The following is an 11,728-nucleotide window of genomic DNA, read 5'->3' as shown; positions in this document are numbered from 1 at the left end:
AGACTCTCTCAAATAACCTCTGGGACAAGGAATGCACTGAGCACGGATAAATTGCTTTAGTGTCCTCTGCTCCCCAGCCCAGCCAGCCACAGCCGCGGGCGTGACCTCGGCGAGGGAAGTCACCAAGCAGGGGTGGGGGATATGGACAGTTCTGAAAGGACAAACGCTAAAGTTTATGACATAGAAGAAGAGCATCACTCACCTGGCCAGACACTGCACAGCACACCAGCCCCCACCAGACCGACGCTCAGGGAAGACTGAATGGCAAAGCGGTTCCCCACCCCCCCATCTCTAAGTCAAAGGCAGGTGACTAGCTAGAGGCCTTGGCACAGGGCTGGCTGTCACTGGGTCCCGGCCCCACGTGACTGCTGTCACTTCCATCCCAAGCCTGCGCACAGACAAACGGGGAGATCCTCTGGGTGTGCAGCCCACGTACAGCAGAGCCTTCCAGAGAAGGGACGTCACTGTCACAATAGGGCACTCTGCTCTGTGTACCCCAAATACTCCTCCCCCGCCCCTGTGACGCTGGCAGAGCGGCGACAGCTCATGCCAAGCCCTGAAAACTTACAAAGTCATAGCTGGAAACAGTCTTGCTTGCCTGTGCATTAGCATTATCAGACTAGGGATTGGCTAGGAAGTTGGTAACCCTGAATTGCATTGCATTCAGTGCTTAGACTTCACCAAATACTTGTAGGATGCAGCCCCTCTTGCTCTCCCTTAGAGCCTTGCTAGCCCATGGGGTAGCTCTGTTGCTGTAAACCTCTGGTCGGCTGTAAACCTCTGTCGCTGTGTAACTCACCACACAGGAGCAGCAAAATTAGTTAAGGTAAAGTCTCAGCCTGTGGAAGGCCACGAGGCAGTGTTAGCATCAAAGGCAAGAAGCCCCAGGGATTGCGGTCCTCACTCCCTCCAGCAAGGAGAGACCAAGGCATGGACTCATCCCATGAGTTTGGACTCTGGAGCAGAGGGGATAAAATCCCTGTCAGGAAGAAACTGAATCTCTTTGATGCTGTCTGAACTTGGATTCCTAGACATAAGCAAAGAGATGCCCTGCTGCTTGGCCAGGGTCAGCCCTAGGAGACGGTTTGAACTGCCAGATTACTACAACCCTGTCGCCTTTTGAATAGCTATACTGCCAGCTCATGTCTGTTTAACTACATGGAAAATCCACCCCCCGAGCAATGCTATGATCCCCCCGGTGCAGACAGCGCTACCTGGATGGGAGGGCTTCTCCCGCCAACATGGCTAACGCCTCTCGGGAGGTGGAGTAACTACACCAATGGAAGATGTTCTCCTATCAGCGTAGGCAGCATCTTCACTAAGTGCTACAGCGGGCAGCAAGTGCAGACAAGCCCATAGACTGACATTCACTGGTGTACATACAGCTGTTGCTTTAACCTGTAATTAACTCTCTTCTTCCTTGATCCTAGTTAGTTTATTACAGGATTGGCTACCAGCGCTGTCTTTGGTGTGAGGTCTCTGATACAAATTGACCTGGGGTAAGTGAATGGTCTTTTGGGACTGGGAGCAATCTGAATATTGTGTCATCCTTGGTATAACTGACTATTTATCACTGAGTCTTGCCTGGATGGCACGACAGACTAGAATGCCCAAGGGGACTGTCTGGTAAGACGGTTACACTGCTTCAGGTGTTCACATCTGTTACCGAGCTGGCGAAATCGAATTGTAGAACATGCAGCCAGTCTGGGGTCTTGGCTCTGTCCTTAGTCCCTGCTGGGTTAGGCTGCTATAGACCATAAATAACCTGGTGTTCTTGGAGCTGGTGCCTTGGGCCTGGCTATTCAATAATTCACTCCCAACTGACACCAGCAGAAGTGAGGTCAGAATCAGGCCCTTCCCTGATGGTATGTCTGAGGGACACCCTGGATAGCTGCAGCCCTGCATGTATTTATCTTGTGATTGCGAGGATGCCCCTTTGCACTGGCATGCACTGCCAGAACGAGAGATGCAGCATCATTCTGGGAGCAGCTGCACTTTCTTTACTGTGGGAAACTTTGAACTAGGACTAGCATTTAATTAAACTTGAGCTACAACCAGTACATAGGGATGCACGTAATCCCGTAACAATGCCTCGCTCTCAGACAGCACTTCGGGGGCAATAAACGCACAGAGCAGGGGATAAATGACATGAACAATAACAACCCATCACTCTGGTTGTGACTTTTAATGGCACCAGCCCACTGGGGAGAGCTCCGGTCTAGGGCTCAGAACGGGGATTGTGAGAAACAGCCTCTTCCTCTCTTGCCGTCCCTCCTGGCTCTGCACGGATGGCAACCGAGACCCTCACTGTGCCACAGCTGGAATTCAAGACCCAGTCGCTGTCGTAGGCCAGACCCCGGCCAGTAGAGGCCCCTTGTGGAGGGAGATGAACAGTTAACCGGTGGCATGTGGCTGTGTCACAGGTGAGCTGAACGGTGCCTTCGGGATCACTGTAGGTGCACGGGGCCCGGTCTGTCTCTGCCTCTCCCGGGGACAAGGAGGAGTCTGCCTGGCCTGGAGCAGCCAGACACACCAGTTGCTCTTGAGGTAAAGCTGGGAGCGCCCATCCCTTTAAGTGGTCAGGGCTTGCGCAGAAGGTCTGAGAGTTCAGGGGCGCAGACCACTTCCGGATCCAGCTGGCGAGAAAGGCCAGCCGACAGTCGCACGCCCAAGGGTTGTCCTTCATGGCCACGCTGAGCAGGTAGTCATTGAAGTCAAAGATCCCTTCGGGCAGCGCCTGCAGGCGGTTCCCAGTCAGGTCCAGCACCTCCAGGCTGGTGAGGTTGTGAAAGGTTTCCCCGGCCAGGGTGGTGAGGTTGTTGTGGTCCAGCTGCAGCGTGGTGAGGCTGGAGAGGTCTCTGAAGGCCCCAGCGGGCACGTGAGTGAGCCGGTTGTGTGAGAGCACGATGGTCTGCACCTGGAACAGGTTGCTGAAGATCCCCTCAGGGATGGTCTCAAGCCGGTTGGAGGCGGCGAAGAGCTGGCTCAGCTTAGGCGTGCCCTGGAGCAGGCCAGCGGGGAGCACAGAGAGGCGGTTGCCCTCCAGGTTTAGAAAGTCCAGGTTCGGCAGGCAGGAGAAGATGCAGGGGCGCAGGCTGGTGAGGGTGTTGTGCTGGAGCTGCAGCCTCTGCAGGTGGGTGAGCCCGGAGAAGGCTCTCAGGGGCAGATCCACCAGCGCGTTCCTATCCAGGGAGAGCTCTTGGAGGCTTCTCAGGGGCCGGAAGATGCCGAATGGGAGGCGGGCGAGGCTGATGTTGCTCAGTTTCAGCACTTGGAGCCGGGCGAGCGGGTCGAACAGCCTGTCGGGCACCTGGGCCATGGGGTTGTGAGACAGGTCGAGCACCCTCAGCTCCCTCAGTGGGGAAAAGGCCTTGGGGGGCAGGGCTTCTATCTGGTTCCCTTGCAAGTGAAGCACTTCCAGGCTGGGCGTGCAGTTGAAGAGCCCAGGCTCCAGGGCTCGGAGGGCGCTGAAGGTGAGGGAGAGTTTGCGCAGCTCCAGCAGGCTGGCAAAGGCCTCGCTGCTCAGGGCTGACAAATTGCTGCCTGAGACCTCGAGCTCGGTGAGACTGGACCACTCCCCAAAGGCACCCGCTTCCAGGGACAGGCTCGGGTTGTTAAGGAAAACTAGCCTGGCGAGGCTGCTGTGGTTGCTGAAAGGCCTGCTCCAGATAGTGGTGAGGGAGGTCTCCACAAAGAAGAGCTGAGTGGCATTGCCTGGCAGCCCCTCGGGGATGTCCCAGATCTCCTCCCCAGAGCAGAAGACCTTTGTTCTGTCATAGCACTGGCAGGGGGGCGGGCAGGCCTGGGTAAACCTGCCCAGCAGCAGGCCCTGGAGACACAGCAGCAGGAGTCTGGGAAGCATCATCCTGCACTAGAGAAAAACACACTGGTCAATAGCCCCTGGCACAGTCCCTTTCTAGATGCACCGGGCCCCCGCCAGTTCCGCCATTGGCTGGGGGGTGGACTGGAAAAGTCACAGAAAGCGGGAGCTCACCAGAGGCTGCAGCGTTTCCTTTAAGGCAAAGGTTGCTCTGGGTTACAGCTGTCTGGTCTGAGGTTGGCTGGTCTCACCTCTGCCACTGTGGGGCAGGGCAGGCTGCTAGGGATCTCCACCGGCTCCCCATGGTACAGCCATGGGCAATGCCTCTCCCGCAACAATCCCTGCCTCGGGAGATCTGGGCATCTACTGCCTTCACCTAAAATCTTCTCCCTGCAGCTCGGCAGGGAGCCTCCCCCCGACCTGGCAGCCACTGGGTGCCCAGCCCCTGCATGTGGCCCCAAGTCGCGATCCTGCACACCAGCCCCCCACTCCAGTGGTCCCACTGCAGGCAGCTCCCTCCAGCCGGGTGGGGGAGGGATGGGATTTGGGGGAGGGGCGGGAATCCTGATAGAGCGGCTGGGAAGTGACATGAGAGGCAGGTTAGGTCCCCCCGACTATGCAGCGGCAGGAGCACAGGCCTGAGGCAGGGGCAAGACAAGGTTCTAGTCCCCGTTCTGCCACGGAGCCATCGCGAAGCCTTTCCCAAGGGACAGCGGCTGGAGCGGTTTGGGGTGTGGGGGGCTTGCAGTTGAGCTTGTGATCCGAGAGGGAGACACCCAAGGAAGTGGCCCAGTTCTCACCCCTGCCGAGTGCAGACTCAGTATTTCGCAGATTGCTCTGAGCCGCTCACACAACTGGTGCCGTCAAAGTCAAAGTCTTCTTTGGCTTATCACCTTTAAGGGAAGCAGCCAGCACCCATCTGTGATTCAGTGCCCAGGACCCCGCCCACCCTAGACCTGCCCCTCTCCTCTAAGTAGAGGGGTTTGTCTCTGCCACGTCTCCGTGGCCGCCTGCTCACACAGTGCTTGTTATTAGACCCATGTGCAGGGCTGGGAGCAGAACCACATCCAGGCTTTGTGCCAGGAGGGGAGAAGGATCCCTCAGGCCTATTGCTGAACGAGCCAGACGCTGCGCTTGGTGACACCAGGGGAATTACTAGCAAGTTACGCTGAGTCAGCAGCCTTATTGCAGATTTACACCGGGAGAACAGAGCTGGCCTGGCCCCACAAGTGTGCACTTGCCGCTGATGTTTGAAATCAGTGGTGAAGAGTGATTAGACCTCACAGCTAGTTAATGTGCATGTGTGGGGAGCAGGAGGGATTCAGGGGGGCGAAAGTAAATGTCTAACTGGAGTTTATTACCACATCTGAGAAGGACAAAGTCAGACACTTGATATGTTTATGAATATACCTGTTCTGCGCCAAGGCACCTGTCGCTCTTACGTACATAACTTCATTACCTGGCCCTTAGTAAAAGGAATGTTCTATAGAATTGGTCTACACTAGAGTGTCTAACAAACTTCAGGGGCAGTGAGCCAGATCCTCAACTGGTGTAAATGAGCACAGCTCCAGTGACTTTAATAGAGAGATGCCAACCTAGGCTAGATGAGACTCTACCCCATTCGGCCTGGTTTTATGTAAACAGGTCTCCATGCATTGCACACATTCAGTGATGCGCCTGTTTTATGCGAGTACCATTCTGTATGCATTTGGAAATCTGTGGTTTGCTGATGTACAAAGGCACTTATTTTGCCATGCATGTGCACAAATCAGGGATTTAGAACACACGTGTAGCAGTGTGCATGGGCAAAGTAGGTGCACAAGTCTGCACACCCAGGTTGGCAGGTACATAACTGAAAATGAGACCCAGCCAGAATCAGGAAGGTCTGTCACAGAAGTGATACACTAGATGGATTTTTGTAAAGTGGCTGTGCAAACCTTCTAATTACAAGTCACACTTCAGCATCAAAGGTTTAGTGAGATTGTAGGGGTGTGTCTGTGCACAGGCAAAGTTGCCTAACTTTGTATGTGCATTGCCAAGAGTACAAACACAATGCCCTGATTTGTACATACATCTGGCAGGTTAACTAGCGGTATCTGCGCATCCATCCAGTAGTACTTGTAAAACACACCCCTGCACTTGTAACTCCCTAACTCTCACGGCTACAATGCCCAGCCAGAAAGAGGGACAAGGAGGAGTCTCTAGGAAGCGCCTCTCACATTTATAGAAACCAGTTAACATTTCAGACAAACCCACCAACCATTTCACATTTTCCCCAACCTGAAAATACATGGTGGGCTTTGAGTTTTGCACAATGCTTGGTATCAGATGAACCTTTGTTCCCTTTCCCAGACCATACTGGGTGAGCTGAATAGCTGCAGCCAACATTAGGTGATATTTTACTTTCCCGATGACTAGTCCTAGTCTATATGGAATCAGACAGCGATAGAGATTTCAGACCCCTCAAGCAATGAGCAGCCTCCAGAACACAGCTGTTATCTGCAGTAGCCAAAAGCATGCACTAGTTACATGGACAAGATATCTGGCCAACTTCTGCTCTCCACGGCACTGCTGTCAACCTGGAGTGACGCCACTGATTATATTAGAGATACTCTGGATTTAAACCAGGGCCATAGAGCTGGATTTGACCCACCCTTTTTAGGTGTACTACCCAAGCTGTTTTTCATGCAAAACCAAAAGCAGCTGTAAAAGTCCCCGTTCCTGCCAACAAACCCAGGATCCCAAGCACCTGCGAGGAGTGACAATGCAGACACCTACCGTGGAACCAAGCCAGGCAGCGGGCGTGATTCCTCCATTTCCTCGCAGGAGGGACTTGCCCCTTCAAATAGCAACATGTTTACTGAAAGGGACATGGAGCCAGCTGACTGAGTACTTTCAGACTGGGTGGGGCCAGTGATTTCTGCTTAGCATCAACATCCTGCGTCCTGAGAGCGCTCTGAAAAGACTCAGTGTGTCGGCGTGAACAGAGATAAACAGGTTGCTTCACAGTAAACGAAAGAGCAGCATAACACCACCACTGACCAGCTCCCCCAAAACAAAGGCACTTTCCAGAGAGGACGACAGTTTCTGGAACACCCAGCATCAGCCCTTACTAAAAATATTAGAGTGCAATCAGCTATGCTTTTAAATTCCCCCTCAACTTTAATGAAGCTCACTCAAGAATGGGCCTAGCAAAGTGGGTAGAATATAAAAATCTGATATTTATGGAGTACCTTTCATTTAGGAGGATCTCAAAGCTTTTTACAAACTGCCTGCATAATAAAGGGGTCTCTCACCCACGCCTGAAAAGCAGCCACCACTGGGGTGGAATGCAGCAGCTGCTTGACACAAGAACACCGCGCAGAGCTTTTAGGGGAGGAAGTGACCAGTAACTTCTGTAGCTACCAAAGGGGAAATGAGAAGGGTACAGAATGTGACCATTAGAGACAGAAATCCAGATGCAAACTGCAACCCTGCTCACACTTTGGGGAAGCTCAAATCCAGGCCACACCTCAACTTCTCTATAAAGGCCTTTTAAACAACTGCACAACTTGGCCCCATCAACATTAAACTGCACAGCTCAGCCCCGTCTTTAGCCATTAGGAATTGGCCAGGAACTAGCACTAACACTGATGATCTTGCAGAAAGTTCCACGGGATTCTTAATAAACCACAAGGATTTGAGGGTTTGGTTTTACATCTCATCCGAAAGGCATCCCTTCCAGAGCGCAGTTCCCAGCACCAGACTGGGCACGCTGTCAGAGTTCAGACAGACATCCACCATCTCCTGATCAGCCAGCACTGCTTCCTGCAGCCCTCAGGGCCCCTGGCTAGCCTCACATCCAGCCCCCAGGCTTGCTTGGCATGGGAGAGCAGAGATCTTGGCCACCTGTGAGATAGCCAGAGAGACACCCTGTTCCCCAGGCCCTGTCAGTGAGTCCTCGCTAAAAGGATCCCCTTCAAGGGCCAAGAAAAAACAGTTGCCCAAGCTAGCAGGGAGGCTGGATGTTGTATTTAGTAAATCTGGGGGGTTGCTTGTGGGGAGATGGTCACATACCTGAGGAAGTTGTACGGTAAGGGGGAGTTCTTGTACAGGTGTCACTGGCTGGCTGGATGCCCAGAGCTGCTACTGTACAAAACGTATTGTTTTCAGTTACTTCTGTCATAGTCACATCCTACACTAGCCATCAGCAACTGGCTTTCTAAAGCCAGACTAAGCCCCCGGCTGCGATGGGTTGTTTTAAGTGCCTCTTAGCTCCTGCTCTCTGCAGGGTGAGACTGGGCCACGGAAGGTCGGAAACGTCTCTTGCTGCAGAAGCAGAAAAAGAAAAACCAGACTCAGCACTTTGTCAGCTGAGTTAATGTGAAGCAACCACTTCCTCTCAGCTGTGCTGGGCTCAATGTACTTTCTGCCCGGCGATGAAACCCCCTGCTGCCACATAACATGCCTAACAGTTCAGTTCCCGGGTCTAACGAAACGCTCAAGAGGAGCAGTGTGGTGAGTCCCCGCTTGCTCACACTGCTGTGAGTCAACTATAGCACCACTGACGTTGAGGGCACTATTCCAGCACGACACTGGTGCAAGCACAAGGTGATGAGATTCTTCATCGGGACTGGCATGGAGTTCTCTGACCCATTTCAGACAGCTATCACATGGCACTGGCTCCCCGTGAGCTAGAAATGCCCAGGTCCTTCTCCCTGGGTCAGCCAAACCCACACACCTGAGTTTTGTCACACTAATCTCCTCTTCCACCTGTGTCAGGATACTGCAGCAGATTCTCAGCTGGGGTACCACAGTGTGTCCCCATTGCTGTCAGTGGCCATGGGGTTACACTGAGCCCACACCCACTCAGTGGCCGGCGCTGTGTGTTCAGCACGCTTGTCGAAGGACCACAAAATAACTGCCAGGTTATTCGCACACGCAGGCTAAGGCTCCACCCACTCTGGGAGTGACACGGCCACTCAGTGAGTCGATAGCAGAGGGTGTGGCACACACCAGGCAGGACTGGAACCAAACAGGCACGGTGCACTTTCACATGATTGCAGGCGGTTTTGCACAGCCAAATGCGTTCCTCTGAATAAAATCTGACAGGAAGGTGGCAGGAATCCCCAGGTGAGCGGGAGTTGGGCCATACGGAGCTACAGGGCTCTTTACAGGCCTCCATGGCTGGACATTCACCCTCTCCCTGTCAGTGCCCTAGAGCTCCCAGGGGTGCCCATGGCTAGTCTTGTGTCAGCGTTAGGGCAAGCAAACCCAGCGGTGGGGTCCCTAGTTACACTTAATAAAGACATTCCCCCTCTCTTACACCAGTTTTTCTCCCCAGATAACTGTGCTGACCCCAGTGCGGGTCAGTCCTGACTGACACCAGGGTGTGAGTGAGAAGGAGGAGGTGGGTGTGTGGAGGGGGAATCTGGCCCTTTATATTTCAGTGCCGCCAATAGGCACCATCCACACACGCTCTCCTCCAGCCAGTGGCCTGCTGCTGGCACAGAGCCAGGGCAGGACAGCCACCAGGAACATAGGGTTTTCTGTGGCACAAGGGAAGGGGGGCACCTGCAAGCAGCCAGCACAAGCCCAAAGATGGCCAGGACAGCTGGGATGTGACCTGATCCCCCCCCAACACACACACATACACCCTGCAGTCTCAGCCGGCAGAGCCCCTGCTGAGCGTGCCATCTGCCCACCCAAGGCTGAGCCAGCTGGACACAGCAGGCCTTGCTGACCCTGGTGGGGAGACGGATCCAGCCTGGTGTCCGCTCTGCCACGGTACCTCCATAGCGACACTGCTGGGCTCACTTTTCCCAGCGGGCTGCCACAGTGATATGGCCACACAGGGGCTCAGCTGCCCCACTGGCCTGAGTGCCAGTCAGGGGCCAGTCACCGCAGGGAGAGACCGGGGCTCAGCACTCCAGGGGATAAGCAATTGAATCACCTGACTGGATACAGGATTTCTGGACCTTAAAAGTGTATCAAGCAAAGCTTTGCCTCGCCCCTGGTGACATGCTACGCCTGCCGGTCAGTGCATGCCGTCTCCACAGCCGGGGTGTAACGAAGTGTGCGTGTGTATGCTGGAAATGTGTTCTGTACGTAGGTTTTGGAGGCAATGGATATACCAGCCTGCCCTGGATAAAGGAACAGTGTTTTTCATCTGCCTGTGTCTCCCCGGTAAATTGAGCGCAGAGACAATGGAAGGACATTTACATCTAAAGTAAACAGCGATTAAGCCACCTGGAGAACCAAATTCACCAGCCTGGGAGGGACACAGCCTGCAGTCTGCACAAGCAGCAGGGGAGAAGCCGTTATCAAGGGCCTAGCTCTCCACGCGTCACTGGACACTGAAAGGACGGAGAGGGAACCCCTCAGTCACCTAGGGGACAGCACCTGGGAGTGGTGGATGCAGGGCCGGGAAGTGCTGGTGGCCTGATGGCAGCGAGGCAGCTGTTGAGGGAAGATTGTAGCTTGCGACAGACAGACACTAAAAGGCCTGTTTGATTTTGTTTGTAACCATTTGCTGTTTCTGTGATCTCTGCTTATTATCATGTCAGTCTCTGAGCTTTACTAATGAACGTACTAATTGTACTCTCAGCCGTCTCCATGCTGGTCTTTTGAAGTAACGAGAGAGTCCGCAGGGAGCCAAACAGGCTGGAGTGTGTACTGTCCCTCTGGAGTCATCCGAAGCATCCGATGAAGTGAGCTGTAGCTCACGAAAGCTTATGCTCAAATAAATTTGTTAGTCGCTAAGGTGCCACAAGTCCTCTTTTTCTTTTTGCAGATACAGACTAACATGGCTGCTTCTCTGGAGACAGCAGCCGTGGGTCATGTCTGTGGGTCTCCTGGCAGAGAGACCGGACTCTGCAGAGAGGCATCTCCGGGGAGCTCGGGAACGGGGTTCACTGTGTGTTACCAGGGAGGCTTAGTCTGGCAGAGTCCTGAGCTGGAGGGGTGGACAGACGGGTGTGCTGAGGCAAAAGTAACACAGCGGCTTACGGGTCTGGGTATCCTAGCAGAGCGTCACACCTGTCCTGGGTGGAGGGCAGTGAAGGGAATCCTGACCCATGTCACCCAGCTCACTGCCAATGCTTTCCAGTTAGCCAACCCACCTGCCCTGCCAGAATTTTAGCCATAATTAGGGTTTGAAACTAAAATGAGGGAGGGAATCTGGCTTCAAAACAAAAATCACTGCTCAGGCCAGGGGACTTTTGTTTGACAAATTGCAGCAGAGCTGGCGCCCAGCATGTGAGCAGAGTGGGCCCCAGCCTGGACAGCTACGTGCAGCGCACTACGGGGCTGCACTCTTGTTAGCCACGCAGGGAACCCGCCCCGTGTCCATCGAACTGTGGCAATAGACACACAAAGACCGCCGTGATCAGTACGCTAGCCGGGCGGGGGATGCCCTGGGGAGAGACCAGCACTGGGAAGTGAGAGTTACACGGATGCGGGACACAGGGATGAGGTGCTCCTAATGCCAGTTGACCAGAGCAGGGCCAGCACACTCAGCCCTAGTTGTGAGTACGAGGAGGAGCTCCAGCAACACGCGTGGATGACAGGACAGGCAAAGGGCTGTGGTTTGAGGATGCTGATGGTGGTCGGCCAGAGCACAAGGGGGAGAGACTGAGCCAGGCCGGGGCTGGGAAGAAGCCGTGCCAGAGGAGTGGAGGGCATGCTTGGCATGGAAAGGGAGCACAGCTGAGGGTGCTATGCAGTTGGCAGACAGGTCATGCCCAGCCCCGCCTTGGGGCAATGCCAGCCATCAGCCTGGGCTCTTTCCCAGGTTGGGCAGAGGTTCTTGCCACTCCCAATTCCACTGGAATAAATGCCCACTGCAGACACAGTCATGTCAGAGCCTTTGGCCTGGCAGGGCAGAGTCTGGCCTCAGTGACTCAGGTGTTAATCCGGAGTGAGTGCAGT

The 11,728-nt window shown here is 54.3% G+C and overlaps 1 protein-coding gene across 5 annotated transcripts; it reads right to left on the bottom strand.

Annotated features, from left to right (window-relative positions):
- Window positions 1-1,030: 1,030 nt before the first annotated feature.
- On the bottom strand, window positions 1,031-8,146 carry CPN2 (carboxypeptidase N subunit 2). 5 transcript variants are annotated; one of them, XM_043492461.1, is made up of 3 exons: window positions 7,877-8,146; window positions 6,599-6,659; window positions 1,031-3,866 (listed from the first exon to the last, which is right to left on the bottom strand). In XM_043492461.1, exons 1-3 carry the CDS (start codon window positions 7,983-7,985, stop codon window positions 2,219-2,221), a joined length of 1,818 nt encoding a protein of 605 aa, XP_043348396.1. In that variant the 5' UTR covers window positions 7,986-8,146; the 3' UTR covers window positions 1,031-2,218. The 5 variants fall into 5 exon arrangements, with proteins under 5 accessions (XP_043348396.1, XP_043348397.1, XP_038272568.1 ...); XM_043492462.1 differs by having other exon boundaries at window positions 6,599-6,776; window positions 7,877-7,979; XM_038416640.2 differs by having other exon boundaries at window positions 1,718-3,871; window positions 7,877-7,906.
- Window positions 8,147-11,728: the final 3,582 nt, after the last annotated feature.

The sequence above is a fragment of the Dermochelys coriacea genome, chromosome 9 (genome assembly GCF_009764565.3).
Source record: "Dermochelys coriacea isolate rDerCor1 chromosome 9, rDerCor1.pri.v4, whole genome shotgun sequence".
Classification (NCBI taxonomy): Eukaryota; Metazoa; Chordata; order Testudines; family Dermochelyidae; genus Dermochelys; species Dermochelys coriacea.
The sequence above is the reverse complement of the archived record's forward strand: the minus strand, read 5'-3'. Positions and strand labels throughout refer to the sequence as shown.